At 36.9% G+C, this 27,864-nt stretch overlaps 1 protein-coding gene and 1 long non-coding RNA gene across 18 annotated transcripts in view; one reads left to right on the top strand and one right to left on the bottom strand.

The window, feature by feature from the left end:
* MAPK10 (mitogen-activated protein kinase 10) overlaps window positions 1-27,864 on the top strand; it is a 336,526-nt gene that overhangs the window by 224,197 nt on the left and 84,465 nt on the right. For 16 of the 17 annotated variants that reach the window (XR_001903135.3, XR_004182577.1, XR_004182576.1 and 13 more), the window contains 2 exons: window positions 22,546-22,675; window positions 26,669-26,727. Coding sequence is in view for 13 of the 17 variants with exons in the window: in XM_009207132.3 (XP_009205396.1) it covers window positions 22,546-22,675; window positions 26,669-26,727 (189 nt within the window). In the remaining 4 variants the exon portion in view is untranslated. Of the gene's footprint in view, window positions 1-4,974; window positions 5,063-22,545; window positions 22,676-26,668; window positions 26,728-27,864 lie in introns of those variants that run through there. The other variant, XM_009207134.3, reaches the window with a different exon arrangement.
* LOC116274097 lies at window positions 8,618-11,299 on the bottom strand. Its single transcript, XR_004182578.1, has 2 exons — window positions 11,220-11,299; window positions 8,618-9,253 (listed from the first exon to the last, which is right to left on the bottom strand). It is a non-coding gene; the product is annotated as an uncharacterized LOC116274097 (long non-coding RNA).

The raw sequence follows: 27,864 nt of genomic DNA, 5'->3' as shown, positions 1-27,864 counted from the left end.
GTTTTGTGAGCACATTATTTAACCACCATGGGACTCAGTTTCCTTATCTCTACTTGTTTGTCAAATATCTGTAAAAATACAGCAAATTAATGTTAATATCTGTCCAGAAAGTAAGTCTAACTTCTAGTTATTAACATGAAATTATTTTTCTATCATCAACTCTTTCAATTACCTAAATAAATATTATTTAACTCTTTGTTGACCAAGTGAATAAATGAACAAATTAACTGTAAAATTAGAATCAGAAAGGCATATAGGAATTTTCTTGTTTACATTATTCATTATAATAAGAATGATACTGCCATCTTAGTGGAATAGCTGGCAAATATTTTTAGCTTTTGCTTTAATAATAAGTTTAAAATGTTGAAAATTCTAATAACCTTAGAAAACCAAAGGAAAATTAATAGTTGTCATGCATCACAGCAAGTGATGTCAGTTATATCTTAATTTTTCCAAAATGTGTTGTGCTCCTATATATTTATAATAAAATATTTACTTCTTATTTCTAAATAATTTCAAACTTCTGGAAAAATTGCAAACATAGTAAAACGGACTACAATAAGATTATGATTTTATTAGTCCGTTCTCATACTGTTAAAAAAGTCATACCCAAGACTTGGTAACTTTATAAAGGAAAGAGATTTAATTGGCTCACAGCTCATGATGGCTGGGGAGGCCTCAGGAAAATTACAATCATGGCAGAAGGTGAAGCAAACATGTCCTTTTTCACATGGTGGCAGAAAGGAGAAGAATGAGAGCCCAGCAAAGCGGGAAGCCCCTTATAAAACCATCAGATCTCATGAGAACTAACTCACTATCATGATAACAAGATGGGGGAACCACCCCACGATTAAATTACCTCCACCTGGTCCCTCCCAGGACACGTGGGGATTATGGAAATTACAATTCCAGGTGAGATTTGGGTGGGGACACAGACAAACCACATCAATAGTAATACTTATTTCATATGGTTTTAGTGAGACTCAAGTTACTCATGTATGTAAAGTATTAAGAACTTTAGAAACAAATGTTGGGAGCAAAAGTGCTTAGAATTAAAAAAATATTATTCATTATTATTAAGTCTTGATTTTGTCACTTGACCAACAGAAGTACCTATCTTATAGGACTATTGGATGCATAAAACTTAGAAAAACCCATGGTTTTTCTAGTCTAAGCTAATGACAGCCTGTGCTATATATAATAATAAAACTTACTGAAATAAATCTAATTCCAATGCCTAAGATTATTTGAGTAACACTACAATAAAATAAAAAACTCCTACATGTAGTTTTTTAAAACCTAGAGTCAACAATTATATCTGGTCTTTACATTTTAGGCTTCCCTAAGTTTCACATTGATAGCGATCAATGTGAGGGTAAGTTTAGTTGATCTCTGCTAAAATGAATGCAGTAAATTATTTGATATTTGGAAAACATTTACTGGTGGAAGAAAATGCAGTTACGCTGCCATTACATAGAATAAACTATATAATAAAAATTTTGGTAAAAAGAACAGAGTCTATTTGTTAATCTCACACTTTTCAGACTGGAGTCTTTGTGCCTCACGGTGAGGGCCAGGCAAGGAGGTTGAAGGTACAATGAGCCAGGAGTGGTCAAAGCCACAGGAGAAACATGGCAAGCCTTCCTGAAATCCAAATTTTAGGAGAAGATGATGTGTTATGGGGAAATGAGATTTTATATTAAAACAAACATATCCTAATTATATACATATTTAATTCCATATATATGGAATTAAAATACACATTTTTACAGAATTTTAAAGTATGAAAAATATTTAAACCCTATTTGAGTCATGTTCATAAAAATCTAAGGACTATATATTCACTCTCCTCTGCTGTTAGGAGTACATCAATCATCAGTTAGTTTACTTGTGTAACAATTGTTTATTTAAGGCTAACTATATGCCAGACACTGTACTATGCTCTCAATGCAAAAGTGAGCAATACAGATGTGGTCCCTGCCCTTATGGGGCTTACAGTCAAGTAGTAGGATGCTTTTTTTTTTGTTTTATAATTAAGCTAACTTAATTCTCCTAACAACTTTATGAGGTGAATTCTATTAGTTATTTTACTGATGTTGTGTTACTTAAGACATAACATTGCCTTAAATACAACAAGCAGGATTCTCAAACACAAAATAATGTGCAGAGATAGTCTAATTTAGATGAGATTTTATGAGGATGATGAGGTATGGATTGGAGAAAAGCAAGGGTTAATGCAGAGACCATATAAGGGGTAGTTTCTGGTGTAACACATGGTGATGGAAATAGAGTTAGAGTGAAGTTGATAAATTTGAAAATATACACTGGAGGTACAAATAGGCCTTCTTCATGGATTGGATATGGGGAAATCAGAATGAGGAAAATAAAAATGACTTCCCATCTTGAACAAATGGGTATTTGAACAATAGATTGGAGGCGAGTGATTTAAGGTTAAAGAGAAATCAGTTTGGGGCATACTAATTTTAAGATATTTCTAAGACATTCAATTAGAGGTATTTAGTTGTATATATAAATACGTGTACTTATACAGTTATATACAATACAGTATGTTAGGACCTTTGGGAAAAATATCTTAGCTCGAGGTAAAATCTTGGCATCTTGAGTAACACAGCATTAAATTAATATATGCTTGCTTAGATTACTTGAACTTTTGTCCTTTATTTTATCCAGTGCCCTTTTTCTAACATATTTAAAGCTTTGCAAATAAACATTTGACAATAGTGAATATAATTTCATGCAACAAACATGGAGGGGATACAGAGCTAAGTCCCTCAGGATTTCAGCCATTAAGTAGCACAACTTTGAGCATAGACAAAAATGTGATAAAATATAATAGATGACAAGTATATCATAATAATGGTACAAATAAACTGCTACAAAAGTAGAATACAATTTATAAATGTCAGCCTGGATAGCAATTGAATATGGGAAGTAAAACAAGAAAAGATAAAGAGTAGACAAAGAGGGATAGAGCAGTAACAAAGGAAGGAAGTCCAGGGCTTCCTTCCTTTGTTAAATACATTTTCCAGAGGCAAGAGATGTTAGGAGTCATGCATAGTTGGCAGTGCTGCATCAGTTGTCAGACTAGTGGAGGACAGTCATAAAGTCAGAGACACTGTGCTGGGGCAGGCTTAAAGGAAGGAAAAGTAGGCCCATGGGCTGGGCAATGAAGTTTATTTCTATCATAATTATATGTCCTGCATGTAGGAATCATTTCTAATTCCTATGGGTCACTTAATGAAGCTCATCAATTTTACAGGCCTCAAGAAATAATACCAACGTGTGAGCCAAAGAAGGCATCTTAATGTCTTTAGGTCATTAATTTTAGACATAGCACGTTCTTTACTACAAGGCTACTTTGAGAGTCACTGTGTCGCTGTTGGGCTTCTCGCACAAATAAAGTTAACATAATATACTCAATAAACTCTTTCGCTCCTTAGCTAACTCCAACATCTTCCAGACACTGATGCTCATCCAAGTTGTCATGTGGATTTATAAGAAGAATCTTGTTAAGATAAAATAACTAAACATAAATCATACTTTAAATTTTATTGCCACGAAATGACCAAAGGTAGGAATGTAGCAGTAACCCTGGAAGAGCAGTTCCTTGGTTCTGACTCTTTTGTCTTGGGGGAGTGACATGTAAAAGCCTCTTCAACCAGAAGCACATTGCCCTTGAGCAGCAGGAGAGCATATCACTTACATCTAATAGGGAATATTTTGTCAATGAAAATATGTGCTAAAGGATATTATATTGATGGTCATAAAAATAATGTTATTAGAAATTGTTTCAAACAAACATTTTAAAAAATGAAAATAAAAATACAGTTAATATTTCATAACTTATATGAATTGCCTGAATGTTGTTCAATGAGAAAAATAATTACTCTTGGTACATCTCATGTATATTAATCTGCTGAAATTTCTGATATTTTTCTGAAGTCAACTTTTTAATATGAATTTATTATTCTTAAGTTTTAATGAAACTTCTGGGAATCTTAAAAATTGCTTGTTATGGTTAATTTGAAATATTGACACATTTAATATATATATAACAATATTTTTAATTGAAAAATGTCCTCAAAAGGGGCTTAGGTGTCTGTTAAGAACAAATTTTGCTAAATTGAAAATACTCTTTTTGTTAATTGAAAATATTCTTAATTCAAATGTATTTTTGAATTGTAATGTAAAAGTGTCTGAGTTCAAGGTTTTTCACAGACACTGAGTTTTCCCCCCTTCATTTAGAGTTCCGTTATCCAAGAAATAATTTCATAATACCATACTTATCAAATAGATTGCCTGAATTTATGGCTTTTTTAATGGTTTGCCAAATTTAGATGCTGAAAAATTATAGGTCTTTAAAATCATATTTCAATCCTACACAGAATATAAATGTTTGGAAATTAGAAATTACACCAGGTCCCACATAGAATATAAAAAGATCATAAAATTCAGAACTTTATCGAAAGACTGTTCTTACAAATTAAGATATTCTAAAATATAATTATGGAATTTCAAAATTAAATCTTATCCTGTCTTTGAGAATGCATTATTTCATTTGATGTGTTCAGTTAATTTCTTGCCTTAGTCCATTTCAGCACATTCTTGTGGGCTTCAAGTTGCAAGTTTTGTTTATAATAATAGCTATTCCTTAAAAGTTTCAAGAGCTGAATTTTGGGATGCTCCAGTTATGAAATACTATGATTAAACATTTCCAAGTAATTTTGCAAAAAAAAAAAGCACCCAAAGTTTAGAGGACTTATTTATGAAAAGTTATTTTTCAATCATAAGCATTAGAAATGCCAAGAAAATATGCTGATTGCCATGTTAAAGTGTTTTTATTTTTTTAAATTCAATATCAGCTTTGTCTCCAAAATTTTGTAAGAAAGTGATTCTAATTATATAAATATTTAAAAATCTTGTCACATTTGTCTTCTATTTTGATTTGTAGAATATTGCAATTTATTTGGACCCAGTGTGAATTATATTTGCACCACAACAAATTCAGAGTCCATTTCTACTCCATAGATTTCTTATTGTGGTAAGAATACTGTTTTTAGTGTAATTATGTTCAGCAAAAATGTCTTTGTGTGTTATCACTGAAAAAATAAGTAATCTATCTTCAATGCCAACATTTTAACTAAAATTATGATAGTTTTTATACTGTTGTCAGATTTTAAACTTTGATAGAATGACCTTCCATAGCTTTATTTTGAGTCATTGAATTGGATTAAAAAATCAAACTAGTATTGAAGTATATTAATTTTATGTTTGAGGCATATGATAAAATGAAATAAAGTAGCCATAACTTAAATGTTAATAAAATTATTTTCTGCTAATAGAGGGAGCACATTAACAACTGTTGTTTAACTTATGGTACATATATTTAAGAACTTGGGAGTTGAATAGAATGAACAGCATGCTCTCTGTCATTCTTAGGTTGTTTTATTCTGACTGACATGACCTAAAAGTAAGTAGATGTGGAAGAAGGTTATTATGGAACTTACTGGTAATTTATTTGCAGAATTAAATGAAAATCATAGTGATAAATAATGGAATGCATATTGATTGCAATCCAATCTCTTACGTCTTCCTATATCCATGCTTTTCGGTAGTGCCCTCTCATGCTGACTCTTGGTTATGTCACTTGCTTTGACCAGTGGAATTGTAGCAATGTTGATGTGAGCAAGGTCTTGAAAAAATCTTCACATGATTAATACAGCCATTATGGAAAACAATATACAGTTCCTCAAAAAACTAAAACTACAACTTCCATATGATCCAGCAATCCTACTTCTGGATATAAATCCTAAGGAAATGAAGTCAGTATGTCAAAGAGATAGCTGCACTCCCATATTCAATGCAGCACTATTCACAATAGCCAGGAAAGAGAATCAATCTAAGTGTTCATCAACAGATGAATGAATAAGAAAAATATGTTATATATACACAATCAGGTAATAATCAGACTTTAAAAAGAAGAAACCCCTGTTATTTGTGATAACATGGATAAACCTGGCGGACTTTATGTTAGGGAAAATAAACTAGACACAGAAAGACAAATACCGTATGGCCTCAGTTACACGAGGGGGCTTCAAAAAGTCATGGAAAGTGTGTATTATGAAAAAGTAATGCATGGATTTCATGTATTTTGCACTAGAATAAACTTGTAGTACCTTGTTATAATGGATATGAACAGGATCTAATTTGAGGCATTAAAAAGAATAAGACATCAGTTTCAAAAGAGCACCTATCAGAACCACATAAATTCTGTAAAACCTGAAGCAAGAACAAACACCAAATTTATAGTGAAACTTAGGTAGAAAAATGAAGACATGATTGATGCTTTACAAAGTTATGGGGATGATGCTCCAAAGAAATCAGGAGTTTACAAATGGACAATGAAACGATGTTGAAGATGAAGCCCACAGAGGCAGACCACCCACATCAATTTTCAAGGAAAAAATTAATCTTATTTATTCCCTAATTGTAGAGGACTGACAATTAATAACTGAAACAAAAGCCAACACCATAAGCATCTCAACTGTGTCAGCTTACACAATTCTGACTGAAAAATTAAAGTTGAGCAAACTTTCCACTCAATGGGTGCCAAAACTGTTGCTCCCAGAACAGTTGCAAACAAGAGAGGGCAGAAGTTTCAATGGAAATCTTAAACAAGTGGGATCAAGACCCTGAAGCATTTCTTCAAAGAATTGTAACAGGAGTTGAAACACAGCTTTACCAATATGATCCTGAAGACAAAGTACAATCACAGCAATGGCTACTAAGAGGTGGAAGTGGTCCAGTTAAGCAAAAGTGAACTGGTCAAAAGCAAAGGTCATGGTAACAGTTTTTGGGGATGCTCAAGGAATTTTGCTTGTTGACTTTCTGGAGAGCCAAAAGATGATACTATCTGCTTATTATGAGAGTGTTTTGAGATAGTTAGCCAAAGTATTAGCAGATAAATGCCTGGGAAACTTCACCAGAAAGTCTTTTTCTACCATGACAATGATCCTGCTCATTCCTGTCAGCAAACAAGGGCAATTTTAGGCATCCACCTTACAGTCCTCATTTGGCTCCTTGTGACTTCTTTTATTTTCTAATTTTAGAAAATGTTTAAAGGCACCCATTTTTCTCAGTTAATAATGCCCCCCCACCAAAACTAAAAGACTGCATTAACATGATTAAATTCCCAGGGCCCTGAGTTCTAAACTAAATGGCTGGATTGTTACAAAAGTATCTTGAACTTGATGGAGCTTATGTTAAGATATAAAGTTTAGAGAAGTAGAGAATAGAATGGTGGTTACCAGGGGCTGGAAGCCAAAAGCAGGGGAGACTGGAGAGATGTTTGTCAAAGCACACAAAATTAGACAGTTTGATAGGAGGAATAAGTTCAAGAGATCTATTGTACAACATAATGACTACAGTTAATAAGAATATATTATATACTTACAAATTACTTAGGGAGATTTAAGTGTTCTCAACACACCAAAAATCTGAGTATGAGAGGTAATGTATATGTTAATTAGCTTGAGTTAGCAGTTCTGCAGTGTATACATATATAAAAACATGATGGTTTATACCACAAATATATACAATTTTTGTCAATTAAAAATATATTTTGTAATCCTCACAAAAATGAAAATAAGCAAAATTAATTTAGAAGAACAGTCATTTGATCTAAATGAAAAGTTATGATTCAGAGTGATCTGTAAATGTATCTTTTGTGTCTCCCCAAAATTCATATATTGAAACTTAATCTCCAATGTGATATTGTTAGAAAGTGGCATCTTAGGGAGGTGATTAGGTCATGAGGATTTGCTCTCATGAATGATATTTGTGCCCTTATAAAAGAGATCCCAAAGAGCTAGTTATCTCCTCTGCCTTGTAAGAACACAACAAGATGGTGCCTTCTATGAGGAACAAGCCCTCACCAGTCACCAAATGTGGCTGTGTCTTGATCTTGTACTTCCCAGACTCCAGAATCATGAGAAACAGATGTCTGCTGTTTATAAGCTGCCCATTCTCAGATGTTTTGCTATAGCAGTCCAAATAGACTAAGACATAGCTGCACATGTTAAACCATTGTATGTAGACACAGTCTTCTTACAATAATTAATAACTTTGAAATAGATGCTGATGGTCCTTTAGGATGACTTTTTCTGGTTTTCATCTGGTTGTGACCAAGAAAATATAAGAAATAGAAATCTAGTATATAGTACTTTAATTAAATATGCAGTTTTAATTTTATTAATTTATTTCTGTTGGAAGGGTTTTATTGCAAAGTTAGAAAATATTTACTAAACACTAAAAAGTAAATAATTATAGATTTATACTGCACAGCAAATGGCAAAATCACTGTAGCAAGGCTGTCTGACTGTTCCCTATATGCCTTATAGCAGGGCTGGCCAGTCTAATTTCCCAAATTTTCAGCTTATCCTATCAATTGGCAGCCTGGCAGCTTTGTGAATTTTGTAGACTAAAACATGGGCTAGATAAATATATGAATGGTCTATTGAATGGTCAGTAAAGGAGCAGAATGGGCACGAGACAATTTGTCACAAAGATCAAAGAAGAGAAATTGAGACAGTCTGTGTGCATTCCATCACCTACTATTTTATTGTGATGAAGTTATTTTTTCTCCAAGAGTCTTCAGTTTTTTCTCCAGTGTCACCATCCCTATTTTCAGAAATTGCCTTGTGTCTAGAGCAGCCATTTTGTTTTCATTCATCTATTTTCTGTGATGATGAGCTACTGAGCTGGTCCCGTGTTTTTGATTAAGGTGAATAATCTTTGTGTGGTCTTCCCCGTCTTTAGTCTGCTGATGGATTGTAAAGTTCAGTTTCTAGTGTTTTAAGGAGTTGCTGCTTTTGATACTGTCTTTGAGGGATTGGCTGTGAGACCCACTTGCTGTGTTTGCTTCAATTCAGTGTCTATCAAGCACAAAGTGATTTTGAATGAAAACTCTATAACTAGGCTTGGTCATCTAGGTTAGTTGGTTACATAGGTGAAATGGCTTTTCTTGATGTTGAGCTTTTCTTGATGTCTAGTGATGTTTATCCATAACTGGACCTGCCTTTTGTCTAGAGAAGTATCCAGGTGAACTCCAGAGCATATTGCTGTATTTAGCCATGAGTTACTGTTTACCAAACACTGTATTCCCCAGAAAGCACACTTTGAGATGGCGATTTCATGCAGGAGATTTATTAGGAAGTATTTTGGGGGCCAACACCTATGAAAAAAGAAAATAGAGGCAGAAGTTCAGCTGCAATACAATCTCAATAGATGCCTCTGCTGACCCTATTGGTAGTTCTGAAGAGGTAATGAGCCTTAGCAACTGTACTGAATTGGGGTAAAGTGACCAGGCTTTTATAACCCCATGTTCATCAGTCATTGATTGAAGGCTACCTATGAAGAGTGTGTAGGCTAGGTTAGGCAGCTTTCTTCAGTTGAGGTCATCCTCAAAGGGGGCTAAGAGCTGAGAGGCTATCTGCTGGCAGCATACCTAGCATCTGGCATAGTAAGCCCTTTATTCCTGAATCTTCATGCATCACAGCACGTACACCACTGCCCTTGGATACATTGGATACATTAATAGAGTTTTCCTATTATTGGCTTTTTTTCTTTTTTTTCTTTTTTGAGATGGAGTCTTGCTCTGTCTCCCAGGCTAGAATGCAGTGGCTCACTGCAACCTCCGCCTGCCGGATTCCAGCAATTCTCCTGCCTCAGCCTCCAAGTAGCTGGGACTACAGGTGCGTGCCACCACGCCTGGCTAATTTTTGTATTTTTAGTAGAGATGGGGTTTCACCATGTTGGCCAGGCTTATCTCGAACTCCTGACCTCGTGATCCGCCTCGGCCTCCCAAAGTGCTGGGATTACAGGTAGGAGCCACCTCTCCCGGCCCTATTGGCTTTTTATTCCCAACATGCTGAGAACCAATTTGCAGAAAATCAGAAGACAAAAGTGCTTAGGGTCCTCAAAAATCACAGTGCATCCTGAAACCTAGATAAGCCTACTTTTATACTTTGTTATATGATATAATGGATATCTTTATTACTTAAGTTATTATTCAGAATTATGTTACTTGTAATCGAAAGTATTCCCAAAAATATAACCAAACTTGTACAGCCAAACCATTCAATGACAAAATAATTAACCAAAAAATCAACTGTTGACTTTTGATGGGAAAACTAAAGAAAGCCTCTCTGAGGAGAAAATATTTGGGCTGAAATCTGAATCACAAATGGGGTTAGCCAAGTGAAGATGCAAGAAGAGCATTCCAGGCAGGAGGAACAATTGCAGAATCCCAAGGCAGAAGTGAATTTGGCAGGTTCAAAAACGTGATTCTTATTAAAGAATTTGATTTGCCAGGCTATGATTTAAGATGTTTAAGATGCTACAATAATGCTTAGGGATTTCCCCCATGAATATTTAATATGATTACAAACATTTTAAATGTAAAGGGAAAGAGGAACAAGAAAAATTGTCAAATAAATGATTATGACTTAGGAAGAAGAATATTTGTGTAAGAGGTTGTCTGCAATTGTCAGAAGAAAAAAATACCTGATATATTGTGAACAAGATTTGCCTTCAGAGATGTGTGTATGTGTGTGTGTGTGTGTGTGTGTATGTGTATTTATATAAATACATACAAGGAGGTAAACATAGCTTCATAGCATCATCAAACTGAATTAAATGACAGGAGTATAACAGCAGAAAGCTCTATCACTCTTTTAGGAATAAACCTGGTAGAAGTGGAGGTGTGTTGGTACTGTATGCCAAGAAGTTGCTGGATAATCTTCAGCAGTGTGGCTGAAGAATTGTTGGAAAAATCTTCATAAAGACTTATCTCCATTTTTACCTGCATAAAGATAGCAGAAAGAAAAAAATGCTGAAAGAAAAAAGTAAGATTCCACAGACCAAGATTCTTAGAAAAAATAGATGACTCAAGAGTAATAGAAAACTTTCAGACATGAATTTGTGACTGTACAGCATCAATGATGCCAATTTGCAGATGTATTTGCTAAACTTCTGCCAGTAATCACTGAGGAATTACAGAAAATGGGGAAGACTGAAGTGTCAGCCAAGGTTCACGGAGGAAGACAGCAGCATTTTAAGCAGATAGAGATTGAATGCTGTAAATGGGTGTCTGTAAAATTACAGGAAGGCCTGGAGAAGTGGGCTGTACTCTGGGCTACCTTGAATGACTCCCAGACACCCAAGAGCTGAATCACCAGGGAGCTCCCACCTCTGAGAATATCCTAGAACCATCAGATTTCCAGAACATACTATCAAAGCTGAGATTAGGAAATCATAGAACTGGAACTATGCACTTACTGTTGCCATGGCTACTCTATTATGCTGTGAACAGGGGAATGGAACCTGGAGTTCACTGGGGCCTCTGCTTCCACTCCTCCTCTTAACCAGGAATCTGGAGAATGACATGAATTACTGCTTCAGAAGAAAACCTCACATCTCAACAAGACCTTGCTTCCCAAACAAGACATGTCAGAAGATGCTGATCATCCTCACTTCTGCCTTACAAATCGCTCATAGGTGCATCTGCAGGATCTTACTGGAATCCAGAGTGCTAGCTGCAAAAGCTTCTGGGAATTGTACACTTAACTCTGAAGTATCTTTAATATAGGAAGGTATGACATAAAAGAGTCATAGGAAGTTCAGTAAACCAAACCACAGTATCCACACAATTCAAGATAGGCAAAAGTTCTTATTTCTTTAGAGGAAGGGATAGCTTATAAGAGACACCTCCTGAACTCGACACTGTTTCTTGTATTGGTTAGAAATGATACCCTGTGGGCCAGGCACGGTGGCTCAAGCCTGTAATCCCAGCACTTTGGGAGGTCGAGACGGGCGGATCACGAGGTCAGGAGATCGAGACCATCCTGGCTAACACGGTGAAACCCCGTCTCTACTAAAAAATACAAAAAACTAGCCGGGCGAGGTGGCGGGCGCCTGTAGTCCCAGCTACTCGGGAGGCTGAGGCAGGAGAATGGCGTAAACCCGGGAGGCGGAGCTTGCAGTGAGCTGAGATCCGGCCACTGCACTCCAGCCTGGCTGACAGAGAGAGACTCTGTCTCAAAAAAAAAAAAAAAGAAAAAAAGAAATGATACCCTGTGAACCGTTAAGACAGGGTGTAGTGATCATTGGGAATAGGGGGTTTGTTAAAAACATATCATACAGATAGTTTATTAAAGTGGTAAGCTAGACAACTGTATGGCTACAGTGTATATATGGATGTATGTATTTATTATTTTTATTGATATGGGGTGGTCTCACTATGTTGCCCATGCTGGTCTTGAACTCTTGGGCTCAAGCAATCCTCCTGCCTCAGCTTTCTGGGTAACTGGGACTACAGGCACATGCCACTGTGCCCAGCTTATAATGTATTCAAAGTTTAACAAAGCTTTTTGTCTTTTTGGAAGATATATTTTAAGATGTCATGGGACATACTTGAAAAATGTGGTCATGGTGGTGGTACAGTTGAATGTATTTGTAATTAGCAGAAAGACTAAACAACTACTGGTTAGCAGATATGTGTCCAATTGTTGCCTATGCTCTAGGAAAGACTAAACAACTACTGGTTAGCAGATATGTGTCCAATTGTTGCCTATGCTCTAGGAATTCATGCTTTATCCTGTCCTACATGACATAATGAATCTGGGAAGAACATTGATTTTAAAAATAGTAATAGCCATCATTTACTCAGTGCTCACTCTAAGTGAGGCATTATCTATACGTTATTAACTCTTTTACTCCTTACAACAAGCTTGTCAAGTTGTTATTCTCTTCATTTTAAGTATGAGGAAACTAATGTCAGAAAGTGTAAATAACTTGATCACATTTAGTAAGCAGGAGGGCTGACATTCATACCTAAAATTGCTTCGAGGAGGAAGTACCAGACGGAGAATGCCACAGCGTTTCCAGGAGAACTGTCTAGTTTTTTTTGCTTGCCAAGAAATCCCAGAGGGTGGCATTTTCTCCGTTTTTCCATATGAGATAGGGGGATGGCCCACTGTCTTGCATGATCTGGTCAATATCTCAGGGACTCAAACTCACATTGACAATCCTCACTACCATCTCACATATAAAACCAGATGCCAATTTTTTTTTTTTAATTATGAAAGATGTAACAGTGAGGCTGACCAAATATAGACAATATTCTTATACACATATTCTGAATAAGTTTTGATTAGTATAATGTTAACTGTAGAGGATAGAATCAGCCCAAGGAGACTTTGATCAGAATGTGAACTGGCTGTAGTTTCTGACAATCACAATATGAATGTGTCCATCTGCTTGGCTGACAGGATGTCTGGACCTACCTAATAATAAAAAAGGTACTTTCTTATTTGGCCAAGCAGTGCCACAGTTTGCCTCTTCAACTCCCTCATATGCCTTCATGACTGATTGCCATTCTTTCTTTTGATATTTTAATAGTTTCAGCTAAGTTAATTTTGGCTTAAGATTTAGTCCTTGTCTTTGAGGTGATGGATCAATTTTCTGCCAATGACTTAACTTTAGAAAGTAAGTTTAGTTCCTGTGTTTCCAAATCCACTGTTGCCCTTATATGTTACCTATAAGATACATGACCACTTGACTCTTTATCTGTGCTGCCATTGGTAGGTGAAAAAGAACAAGCACAAGCACAGAAACACCAGTGCTGACGTATTAGTGTAAGAGCAGCACAAGATTTTTAAGAGACAGTATTTTAAATTAACATAGGCTCACTGTGAGTCAATAGGGTGGATGGAGGGAGAGGAGCCAAGATGGCCAATTAGAAGCAGCTCCAGGCCAGGTGTGGTGGCTCATACCTGTAATCCCAGCACTTTGGGAAGCTGAGGCGGTCGGATTACTTGAGGTCGGGAGTTTGAGACCAGCTTGTCCAACACGGAGAAACCTTGTCTCTACTAAAAATACAAAATTAGCCAGGCATAGTGGCGCATGACTGTAATCCCAGTTACTCAGGAGGTTGAGGCAGGAGAATCACTTGAACCCAGGAGACGGAGGCTGTGGTGAGCCAAGATTGTGCCATTGGACTCCATTCTGGGCAACAAGAGCAGAACTCTGTTCGGAAAAAAAAAAAAAAAAAACAATAGAAGCAGTTCCAGTCAGCAGCTCCCACTGAGAAGAATGAAACAGTGAGTGAATCCTGCTTCATCACCCACACCCAGCCAAGAGAGGCGGTGAGTGACTGTGCTGACCCATCTGGGAAACCATGCTTTTTCCATGGATCTATGCATCCTGTGGATCAGAAGATCCCCTCGTGAGCCCACATCATGAGGGCCCTTGGTTCCAGGCACAGAGCTGTGCCACCTGCTTGGGTTGCAACCAGTGGCGGCAGGCTGGACAATGCCTAAGACAACCAACTTCCTGGGGAAGGGGTGGCCATTCACCGTCACTGCAACTCCAGTTGGCCATTTTGCCCTGCTGGTGTCAGGGAGACCAGGTGGTTTGAACTGAGAGGAATTCCCCTTAGCACATCACAGTGGCTGTGGCAGATCGTGGCCAGACTGCTTCTTTAGGTGGAGCCTGGATCTATCCCTCCTCACTGAGCAGGGCCTCCCTGCAGGAATTGTAGCAACTCCAGCCAGGGGTTTTCAGACAGGACTCTGATATCCCTGGGAAGGAGCCCCTGAGGGGAGGGGTGGCCAGAGTCTCACAGTTTGGGGGACCTAGTCTTTCCCACCTACTGGCAGTCCAGATGAGGGGGATTCTCCCCAGCACAGCCCAACCTGCTCAGCCAAGGGGCAGCCAGACTGCTTCTTTAAACAGGTCTCTGATCCTGTGCCTCCTGACTGGGTGAGACCTCCCAACAGGGGTTGCCAGACATCTCATACAGGAGTGTTCTGGCCAGCATCAGCTTGGTGCCCCTCTGGGATGGAGCTTCCAGAGGAAGGAGCAGGCAGCCATCTTTGCTGTTCAGCAGCCTCTGCTGGTGATACCTCCAAGAGCAGGAGGGACCCAGCTGAACTGGGTCTGGAGTGGTCCCCCAGTAAACCACAGCAGCCCTATGGAAGTTCGGCCATACCGTTAAAAGAAAAATAAACAGAAAGCAACAAAAACATCAACAAAAGACCCCACAAAAACCCCATCCAAAGGTCAGCAGCCTCAAAAATCAAAGGTAGAAAAATCCATGAAGATATGAAAGAATCAATGCAAATATGCTGAAAACTCAAAAAGCCAGAGTGCCTCTTCTCCTCCAAATGATTGCAGCACCTCTCCAGTGGGGGCACAGAACTGGGGTAAGACTGCAATGGATGAACTGACAGAAGTAGTCTTCAAAAGGTGGGTAATAATGAACTTCGCTGAGCTAAAGGAATATGTTCTAACCCAATGCAAAGAAGCTAAGAACCATGATAAAACATTACAGGAGCTGTTAACCAGAATAACCAGTTTAGAGAGGAACATAAATGACCTGATGGAGCTGAAAAACACAACACAAGAACTTCACAATTCAACCACAAGTATCAATAGCCAAATAGACCAAGTAGAGGAAAAGATCTCAGAGCCTGAAGACTATCTTGCTGAAATAAGACATTCAGGCAAGGTTAGAGAAAAAAGAATGAAAAGAAATGAACAAAACCTCTGAGAACTATGGGATTTTGTAAAAAGACCGAACATATGACTGATTGGAGCATCTGAAAGAGTTGGGGAGAATGGAAGCAAGCTGGAAAACATACTTCAAAATACCATCCAGGAGAACCTCTCCAACCTAGTAAGACAGACCAACATTCACATTCAGGAAATCCAAAGAACCCCGGTGAGATACTCCATGAGAAGATTAACTCCAAGACACGTAATCAAATTCTCCAAGGCCAAAATGAAGGAAAAAATGTTAAGAGCAGCCAAAGAGAAAGGCCAGGTCATCTACAAAGGGACAGCCATCAGACTAACAACAGACCCCTCAGCAGAAACCCTACAAGTCTGGAGAGATTGGAGGCCAATATGCAACATTCTTAAAGAAAGGAGTTTCCAACCCAGAATTTCATATCCAGCCACACTAACCTTCATAAATGAAGGAGAAATAAAATCCTTTACAGACAAACAAATGCTGAGGGAATTTGTCACCACCAGGGCTGCTTTACAAGAGCTCCTGAAGGAAACACTAAATATGAAAGGAAAAACCATTTCCAGCCACTACAAAAACATGCTGGAGTACAGAGACCAATGACAGTATGAAGCAAGTATATTCACAAGCCTGCAAAATAACCAGTCAGCATCATGATGACAGGATCAAATTTTTTTTTTTTTTTTTTTTTTTTTTTTTTTTTTGAGACGGAGTCTCGCGCTGTCGCCCAGGCTGGAGTGCAGTGGCGCGATCTCGGCTCACTGCAAGCTCCGCCTCCCGGGTTCACGCCATTCTCCTGCCTCAGCCTCCTGAGTAGCTGGGACTACAGGCGCCCACCACCGCGCCCGGCTAATTTTTTGTATTTTTAGTAGAGACGGGGTTTCACTGTGGTCTCGATCTCCTGACCTTGTGATCCGCCCGCCTCGGCCTCCCAAAGTGCTGGGATTACAGGCGTGAGCCACCGCGCCCGGCGACAGGATCAAATTTACACATAACAATATTAACTTTAAATGTAAATAGGCTAAATGCCCTAATTAAAAGACAGAATGGCAAGCTGGATAAAAAGACAAGACCCAACAGTCTGCTATATTCAAGAGACCAATATCTGTGCACAGACACACATAGGCTCAAAATAAAGGGATAGAGGAAAATTTATCAAGCAAATGGAAAGCAGAAAAAGGCAGGGGTTGCAATTCTGGTTCCTGAAAAACAGACTTTAAAACCAACAAAGATTAAAAAAAAAAAAAAAAAGGACATTACATAATGGTAAGGGTTCAATTCAACAAGAGCTAACTCTCCTAAATATATATACATCCAATACAGGAGCACACAGTTTCGTAAAAGAAGTTCTTGGAGACTTTCAAAGAGACTTAGACTCCCACACAATAATAGTGGGAAACTTTAACACTCCACTGTCAATATTAGACAGATCATCGAGACAAAAAATTAACAAAGATATTCAGGGCTTGAACTCAGCTCTGGATCAAGTGGATCTGATAGATATCTACAGAACTTTCCACCCCAAAACAACAGAATATACATTCTTCTCAATGCCACATGGCACTTACCCTAAAATTGATAGCGTAATTACAAGTAAAACACTCCTCAGCAAATGCAAAATAACTGAAATCATAACAGACAGTCGTTCAGACCACAGCACAATCAAATTAGAACTCAAGATTAAGAAACTCACTCAAAACCACACGACTATGAGAAAGTTGAACAATATGCTCCTGAATGACTCCTGGGTAAATAATGAAATTAAGGGAGAAATCAAGCAATTATTTGAAACCAATGGGAACAAGGAGACAACATACCAGAACCTCTGGGATGCAACTAAAGCAGTGTCAAGCGGAAAATTTATAGCTCTAAGTGCCCACTTAAAAAAGCTAGGAAGATCTCAAATTGACACCCCAACATCACAACTAAAGGAAGTAGAGAACTAAGAGCAAACAAACCCCAAAGCTAGCAGAAGACAAGAAATAACCAAGCTCAGAGCAGAACTGAAGGAGAGAGAGACATGAAAAATCCTTCAAAAAAAAAAAAAAAAAATCAATGAATCAGGAGCTGTTTTTTTTTTTTTTTTAAAGTTAATAAACTAGACCACTAACTAGATTAATAATGAAGAAAAGGGAGAATAATCAAATAGACACAATAAAAAATGATAAAGGGGTTATCACCCCACAGAAATACAAACTACCATCAGAGAATACTATAAACACCTCTACACAAACTAGGAAATCTAGAAGAAATGGATAAACTCCTGGACACATACTCCCTCCCCAGACTGAACCAGGAAGAAGCTGAATCCCTGAATAGACCAATAACAAGTTCTAAAATTGAGGCAATAATAAATAGCCTACCAACCAAACAAAAGCCCAGATGGATTTACAGCTGAATTCTACCAGAGGGGCAAAGAGGAGCTGGTACTATTTCTTCTGAAACTAGTCCAAACAATTGAAAAGGTGGGACTCCTTCCTAACTCATTTTATGAGACTGGCATTATCCTGATACCAAAACCTGGCAGAGATATAACAACAAAAAAGGAAAACTTCAGGCAAATATCCCAGATTAAAACTGATGCAAAAATCCTCAATAAGATACTGGCAAACTGAATCCAGCAGCACATAAAAAAGCTTATCCACCACAATCAAGTTGGCTTCATCCCCGAGATGCAAGGCTGGTTTAACATACTCAAATCAATAAATGCAGTTCATCACATCAAACAGAACTAAAGACAAAAACCACATGATTATTTCAACAGATTCAGAAAAGTCTTTTGATAAAATTTAACATCGCTTCATGTTAAAACTCTCAATAAACTAAGTATTGAAGGAGCATACCTCAAAATAATAAGAGCCATTTACAGCAGACCCACAGCCACTATCATATTGAATGGGCAAAAGCTGGAAGCACTCCCCCTGAAAACCAACACAAGACAAGGATCCCCTCTCTCTCCATTCCTATTAAACATAGTAAAGGAAATTCTGGCCAGGACAATCAGGCAAGAGAAAGAAATACAGAGGGTATTCAAATAGGAAGAGAGGAAATCAAATTGTCTTTGTTTGCAGATGACATGATCCTATATCTAGAAAACACCATAATCTCAGCCCAAAAGCTCCTTAAGCTGATAAGTGACTTTAGCAAGGTTTCAGGATACAAATGTAATCTGAAAAAGTCACAAATATTTCTATACACCAACAGACAAGCAGAGAGCCAAATCATAAATGAACTCCCATTCACAGTTGCTACAGAGAGAATAAAATACCTAGGAATACAGCTAACAAGGGATATAAAGGACCTCTTTAAAGAGAACTACAAACTACTGCTCAAGGAAATCAGGACATAAACAAATGAAAAGACATTCCATGCTCATGAATAGGAAGAACCAATATTGTGAAAATGGCCATACTGCCCAAAGTAATTTATAGATTTAATGCAATTCCCATTAAACTACCATTGACATTCTTCACAGAATTAGTAAAAACTATTTACAAAATCATTTGGAACAAGAAAGAGCCCAATAGCCAAGACAATCCTAAGCAAAAAGAAGAAAGCTGGAGGCATCACCCTATCTGACTTCAAACTATACTGCAAGGCTACAATAACCAAAACAGCATGGTACTGGTCCAAAAAAAAAAAAAAAAGATGAATAAAGAAACATAGACCAATGGAACAGAATAGAGAACTGAGAGATAAGACTGCACATTTACAACCATCTGATCTTTGACAAATATGACAAAAACAAGCAATGGGGAAAGCATTCCCTATTTAATAAATGGTGCTGGGAAAACTGACTAGCCATATGCAGAAAATTGAAACTGGACCTCTTCTTTATGTCTTATACAGAAATTAAGTCAAGATGGATTAAAGACGTAAATGTAAAACCCCAAACTATAAAAACCCTAGAAGAAAATCTAGCCAATGCCATTCAAGATATAGGCATGGGCAAAGATTTCCTGATGAAAATGGCAAAAACAATTGCAACAAAAGCATAAAAGGACAAATGGGATCTAATTAAACTAAAGAGTTTCTGGACAGCAAAAGAAACTATCATCAGACTGAACAGACAACCTACAGAATGGGAAAAACTTTTGCAATCTATCCATCTGACAAGGGTCTAATATCCAGAGTCTACAAGAAATGTAAACAAATGTACAAGAAAAAAACCAGCCCCATAAAAAGAGAGCAAAAGACATGAACAGACACTTCTCAAAAGAAGACATTTATGTGGCCAACAAACATGAAAAAAAGCTCAACGTTACTGGTTATCAGAGAAATGCAAATCAAAACCACAATGAGATACCATTTTACATCATTCACAATGGTGATTATTAAAAAGTCAAGAAACAACATTTGCTGGCAAGGCTGCAGATAGGGATGCTTTTACACCGTTGGTGGGAATGTAAATTAGTTCACCCATTGTGGAAGACAATGTGGCATTCCTCAAAGACCTAGAACCTAAATATCATTTGACCCAGCAATTCTATTACTGGGTATATACCCAAAGGAATATAAATAATTCTGTTATAAAGATACATGCATGCATATGTTCATCGCAGCACTGTTCACAGGAGCAAAGACATGGAATCAACCCAAATGCCCATCAGTGATAGACTGGATAAAGAAAATGTGGTACATATACACCATGAAATACTATGCAGTCATAAAAAGGAATGACATCTGTCCTTTGCAGGGACATGGATGGAACTGGAAGCCATTATCCTCAACAAACTAATGCAGGAACAGAAAACCAAACACTGCATGTTCTCACTTCTACGGGGGAGCTGAACAATGAGAAAACATGGATACAGGGAGGGGAATCACACACACTAGGGCCCGTTGGGGCCAGGAAGCAGAGGAGGGAGAGCATCAGGAAAAATAGCTAATGCATGATGGGCTTAATACTTAGGTGATGGGTTGATAGGTGCAGCAAACCACCATGTCACACATTTACCTATGTAACAAACCTGCACATTCTGCACATGTACCCAGGAACTTTAAATAAAATAAAATAGCTTAAAAAGTGAAAGAAAAAATAGTGTGGAATGTCATTATTAAAGAATTCCAGGACAGACTTAGCTGTTTTAACTATGTCAGAACAGGTTTGTTGAATGAATGAGCAAAGGAATGAATGAAAGAGTTACTAGCTCTACCCTAATCTTCAGTAACACTCTATACCCAGAGTAGCAATGTTTATTTAGCACAGGGTCCGCATTTTCAGAGCATATTGACACACTGGAGTTTATTCAGAGGAAACTGACCAGATAGTGATGGGACTTGAAACCACATCTGACAAGTGATGGTAGGGGACTGGTAATATTTAATTTAAGAAAGAAAAGACTTAGGGGAAAAATGCTAAAAGCTAAGAGTTACTGAGTGTTTACTCTAGGCCAGGCATTGTGTGCAGCCTTTTAATAGATTTCATATATTATGGTTAATAATGGAAAGGAAATGTTTTATTTTGAGTTGCCCTGGAAGGCAGGACTAACAGTAGTCAGTGGAAACCGCAGAAAGATAACTGTTTATCAGAGTGATGGCATTTCTATTCTCAAAGCTGCCCAACAATAGAAAGAGCTGCTTAGATACAATGATTTCCATGTTTTCGGAGATGGGCAAACAGAGACTGGTGAAAGTTTTCATGGACGTAGTTTAGAGAGGAATGAGTGTTAAATGGAAGTATAGACCTGGTGAACTCTAAGACTTTTTTCAACCTTATTCTGTGAATCTGTCATTTTCTTATGGTATAGCAATTCCGTTTCTGGCTCCGAGTTCTGTGGCGTGAGCTTTCAGTGGTCAATGTTACTTCTAATTTAGTAGATCAGTTGTAGTGGATTCTGGTTTTGCATTTCCTCCTGACAACTAAGATAAAACCCAGCAGAACTCAAAGTTTCAGGGATGGGTTACATATTTTGTGAGTGCATCATTAGGTATAATGGCAAAAAGAGCCTCTCTCACTTTCTCCTTTGATCTCTAAACTTATATACTCTACATATGAGAGAAATAGCACCAAATATTTAGATTGCTTTTTCAAAGCAACAGTGTAAAAGCACCCCTATTTTCAAAGCATTGTAAATGTCCATTCTCGGTGTGAAAGCTTCACATATGAATAGCATTTATTTTTGTCTTTGTATTTAAATGCAGTTATTTATGTTTCTAAAATTCCCTGATTGCATTTCTTATTTTGAGCTTTGTTGTTGTTAATGAGAGTACACTTTGATCATCAGCCCACAAGTGCTTTTATGGCAATTAACATCACACCTTAAAAATTGGTTCTTAGTTGGGTGCCATATTATGTGGCTGTAGTCACAGCTACTAAAGAGACTGAGGCAGGAAGATAGCTTGAGCTCAGGAGTTCAAGACCAGCCTGGGGAATATAGCAAGACTCTGTTTCTAAAAAACAGTAACAAACAAACAAAACACCTGGTTCTTGTGAATGGGTATAGAAAAAAATGGTGATTTAAAACAACCAAAGAACAATGAAGTTTTATAGCTATAAAAAATTAAATATCATATATTAACAGATGAGAAATTCAAGCTCAGAGGAATTAAATGACTTGCTATAGTCTCATGACTAGTGGGAAATTTGAATGTCTGTCTTACTTCTTATTCCACCAACTTACTGAGGCAATTATATTCTATATTCTTGGCAAGATCTTTTTCTTCTCCTTTGCCCTCTTCTCCTTCTCCCCTTCTCCTGTTTCTCCCTTCTTCTTCACTTCCTTCAACTCTTCTTCATCCTTCTAGCATGTAGAATATTCTTATACAAGTCACTTATATCTTTACTTACAGCCTGATTGGCATGTGACCAGAGTATACAAAATCTGAGTAAGATTCCAAAATAGCATTTTCTTTACCTGTGTCCTTAGTCAAGTAGGCAAGAGTTCTAAGGAATCTTTTGCTCTTAATTCTGAGTTGCTCTTGGATCTCTACAGTGCCGCGTATGATGCTGTCCTTGACAGAAATGTGGCCATTAAGAAGCTCAGCAGACCCTTTCAGAACCAAACCCATGCCAAGAGAGCGTACCGGGAGCTGGTCCTCATGAAGTGTGTGAACCATAAAAACGTGAGTTTTGTTATTTTTAAAATTCTGGCGGTGGGAGGTTGTGAGATTGGAAAAAGAAAATGTGTCTGTACTTGAGTAAGAAAGGCTTTCTTTACTTTGCAATTCCTGCCTCTTAAGGTTGTTTATCCTGCCAATATGCTGCATTCAATTTCATTGTCCTCCTGGTAGCTTTCTGCTTAAAAATCACCTAAAAACCATATGATGTGGAAGTGCTGAATTTTATAAATATTTCCCTAGTTAGAAAATTTACCATATTTGGTTATCTTGCTCCAAATTGAGAGCTTCATGCTTTCCAAAAAAGAAACAAGACAAGCAAAGCCAAAAGCCAGGAAAAAAAAAAAAAAAAAAAAAAAAAAACCTACAAAGCACCATGCTATATTTCTTTACAATTTAGGTTTAATTTCGATTTATAAGTTAGATTTAATTATTAACAGTTGAGTTTTATTCATGTTATCTCCTTTTAGTTTCAGCTGTAGTCTGGTGGTGGCCTCTAATTGTTCAGTGAATCCACTGTGTGTTGGCATCTTATTTTTTTCAGGGATGGGCAAGTATGCAAGTACATATTTGCAAAGCACTTGAGAATGGGATCAAGAGCTTTTTCTCATCAGAACTCAGCTGGGTAGACCATTAAAGGACTTTCTTTACTTCAGAATCTAAGCTCCTTCAATCACAGGCCAAGACCTCTAGAATTCATTCTGTGCTCCACTTGTTCCTAGTAAAGATAAATAGGAGAGAATTCATTATTTTAATGACAACTTTTATTAATAAATATATTATAATAAATACATTGAATATATTTTACATATAAATACATAATAAATTATAAATAAAATTTTATTTTCTTAAAAATAAAAAAATAATTTTATTACAAGTAAAATCATTCTAAAGTTGTAGAATACCTTTGTAGAGTTATCTCTACAAAGTTCTTATGTATGAAAATTATACAGAACACATTACCAGCGTGGTTTTATAAACCAGGTATCTTGTCCATAATGCTCGCCATCTACAAGTAGCACTGAGAAGACACAAATGTATTAGTATTAAGTTGAAAGATAATTAAATGCAAATATGCAGATCTGGGCCCCATGACAGTGTTTCTGTTTTCCTCTATTCCTCTACCCTGATGACTTTTTAATTCAGTCACTTGACATATATGTGTTGAATGAATAAAATGTGCCAGGCACAGATCTAGATGGTGAAGAAAACAGACAAATCCCTGTCCAGGTGGAGTTCATGCTCTATTGGCAAGAGCAAGGCGATCCACAATAAGACAGGTCAATGTGTAAAATGTCAGGTGATGATAAGTGCTATTAAGTAAGGCAAAGTAAACAAGGAAGATTTAAAAATACTGGTCAGTGTGTGGTGGGATAGGTTTACCCATTTAAATAGGCCAAGCAGCAAAGGCCTCACCAAGAAATTAAAATTTTATGAACTGCACACCCAAATCTAATATAGACATGCAACAAACATGAGACTTCTAGAAAGGAATATAGAAATGATAGAAAGGATGGTTCCTATGAAGAGTTATATACTAATTTGTTCTTTCAGTATGTTAAATAAAGGTAAGTGCAAGATTAGCCACATGATCAATGCAATGTATTCTGTTATGCCAAGGAGGATGGAGCATAACACTGGCAATGGAAAATGGATGGATATAAGCAATGAATCAAATGTATGGAAAGTTTTCCATACATGTATTTATATTTCCCTCATCCTCATGCCAGACCCTGTAATGCAATACAATGTGGAGAAATGCCCACTTGCTTGGTCAGTTTGAGAGAATAATACTTCCCGTTCTTGACTGAAATTTTGGAGACTTATATTTATGAAGCCTAAAAAAGAGTTCCAGATTGCAGTGATAATTTATAAATAGCACCCCACCTGCTACCTTCCTTTTATGTGTGTATGTATGTATGCAGAAGTCTGCAGAAACACATTTCTGGAACTTTTTATGAAGAGGAAATCCACTACAACCAAATGTAAATTCCACATTAATAAGAACTCTGTTAATAGTGTGGAAAGCAAAGGAAGAGTAAAGTAATCTCATTAAATCTTTAATAATACGAAGAAAATCTATTTAGAAAATACTTCTTTATGGTGTTAGTTTGGTCGCCTGTTTTCTGTATTTATTATCAACTGAAAATTAGATTAAAATTGTTATTTAAAAAAAAGAATATAAATATTCAATTCTAGGAACTAGTGGGGCCTGACAAACACGGATTTACATCCGTGTGTCTGAAGACGCTGGGATAAAAGAACTGAGATTCCTGTCTGGAAACTGTTGAATTAAAATGGAAACTTTATAGCTGTGATAATCTCCTTCTACAGATGCATTTTTAAAATTGGCTCTTGCTAGGAATTAGAATTTATAAGACAGAAAAGGAAGGCTAGAGGAGAACTTCTCAAAGGGTGAAAAGTGATAAAACAAGGTCATAGGAAAAGGGAAAATAAGAACATACAGTAGGGAATAGATCTTGATAAATTACCTTTTAAAACAATAAAACTTGATTTATTTAAAATTGTAATGCTCTTTTCTAGATTTCTTAGATTATCTGGATTATTTGTTCACTAGTTGATCTGGGTTAGCATTTATCCATTGTTAAGGAGTGTTCATGTGAATGTTTGTGTAGGCGTAATGTGTGCTCTATACACAATCGCTAATGTTTTTGTTTGAACAAATATCAAAATGAAATAAATTACTTTATGAGATTGATAAAGTCCTAGAGAAACAGACCCACTGTAGATGTTACAGTGAAAGATGTACTTCATAGGCAGTTTTCAACACTCACTAGCACTGAGTATACAGAATAACATGGCACTTTAATCACAAGTTTTAAAGATAATTTTAAAACAATTTTATTTCTATATGAATATTTCACACTGAAAGGTTGCTTTAGAAAAGATGATTTTTTAAAAAACTATATGACAACCATTGCCATATATATGTATACTAGAAAATATTGGATGGTACTATGATTATTTTTTGTCAACAATTTCTCAGTAAGTTAAAACTACATGAGACATAAAACATTCCATAGAATTGAGTCAATTTCTCAGGTGTTTAATTTCATTTTATGTTTATTACTCCATATGTCTTTATATCATTTATAGAGTTTACTGAAATTCATTGATTGATGCTTTGAAGCTGCTTAAATCTTGACCTTGTACTTATCTATTTTTAATAAAATAGTTGCAACTATCTTGTGAGTATAAGATTTGTATCTGTATATTTTTATATTCATTTCCTGCTGGCACGTTAGTACCAAATATTTAGCTGGAAGAACATTTTGAGTTATTGATCTATGAACTCTATTTGGAAATGTGACAAGGGGTTTTTACAAAATTTGCTTATGCTAGAAGGTAGATTTCTTTACTAGCTAATATATAAAATAAAGCAGGAAACAAAAAGCTTCTAACTGAATGTAGAAAACTTTTAAATAATTTGCTACTAAATTCATCATTGATATCATCTAGAATGCACCTTTCCCCACACATATTATTGGAGCATTAGTTTAATATTTGAGGGTGAGGTAGAAGTAAAAAAATATAAAGTAACAACACAAAAAAGTCATGAAGTAGAATACGACTTTGTTCATCTGGAGGAGAAGTATCCCCTTGCTATGTTTCGCTGAGTGTTTTACTGCCACCTCTCTTCTCACACCGCATTTCTTCCTTTTTTGTTTAATCCCCCAAAGGCCCATATTCTGCCACGAGGAATCACACTTGAAAGCAGTGTAACAATTATGCATCTCTCTGATTCTTTCTTCTGCCCAAGAATTGAGCTTTTTAGCTGCATTATTAACCTGAAGACAGATCATCTGTTCTTTCTGAGTATACTTTTCTGTGTCCTGTGAGACAGCTCTAGAAATTTTTCCAACTTCTCCATTTCCACCATAGCATTAGTGAGTGACTTTGAGTTGAAATAAAATTTAAAAATAATACATTCTCTTTTTTCTTTCTCTCTTTTCCTCTGTCCCTTCCACTCTCTTTCAGATTATTAGTTTATTAAATGTCTTCACACCCCAGAAAACGCTGGAGGAGTTCCAAGATGTGTAAGTAACAAAACTCATAAAGGAAGGGAGAGCACAGCACTTAGATAGCCCAAGGGAATAACACACACACACACACACACACACACACACACACACACACACAGTTGAAATCCCTTGTACTGATCAAAGAGAGGTAAGAGGTGGGGTCAAATGAAAGGGGTCCAGTGATAGGTCAAGAAGATTCTGTTTGTGTGTAGAAAGACATTCTGCTCCTTTTGACCTTGTGGCTTTATATGCTCTGTTGTTCCATACTCTTGGTCACTCAGGGAAGGCTTATTTATTTATGATTATTAATAGATTCCATGAACTTTCTACAATGAGTTAATTTACCTGAAGAAATAGTAATAAGGCTAGGCATGCTGGCTCACGCCTATAATCCCAGCACTTTGGGAGGCCAAGGCAGATGGATCACGAGGTCAGGAGATCGAGACCATCCTGGCCAGCATGGTGAAACCCCCGCCTCTACTGAAAATACAAAAATTAGCCAGGTGTGGTGGTGTGCACCTGTAGACCCAGCTACTTAGGAGGCTGAGGCAGGAGAATTGCTTGAACCTGGGAGACGGAGGTTGCAGTGAGCCGAGATCGCACCACTGTACTCCAGCCTGGGCGACGGAGCGAGACTCCATCTCAAAACAAACAAACAAATAAAAAGAAATAGTAATAAAAGGGACATGAAAATTATCTTTATTCTTTTGATCTTTGTAGTGTCATTGATTTTGTGCAACGTCTACCCAGTAATGACAACAGATGGAGGAGAGGAAGTGATTCCCTAGTACCTTGTCCTTAACACAGATACATTGAATTTAGGGAGAAGCTGTTCTGAATTTTTTTCTTATTTAAAATTATAATACTCACAAAAGAGTTGAGGGTATACAGGGGAAAGTGAAGGCAAAATGAAGGTTAAAAACTCTATGGACACAAACCACACACTAATAAATACTTTTTCTACTAGCAACCTTGTGGTAGGGTTTGTATAGCTAACACACATGCAATACCTGGAAATTCTCATAGTCTTGATTCAGTCAAAGGCAGAGCTAAGAAGTTCAGAAGACTTACAGAGTTAGGAGAGAATTCTGACTAACTGAAAGGACTTCATAGATCTCGTGACCTGGAACTAACATTGTGGATTTACCCTTC

Source organism: Papio anubis, chromosome 3 (genome assembly GCF_008728515.1).
Source record: "Papio anubis isolate 15944 chromosome 3, Panubis1.0, whole genome shotgun sequence".
Classification (NCBI taxonomy): Eukaryota; Metazoa; Chordata; class Mammalia; order Primates; family Cercopithecidae; genus Papio; species Papio anubis.
Note: the sequence above shows the minus strand (reverse complement) of the source record. Positions and strands in the feature narration are given on the sequence as shown.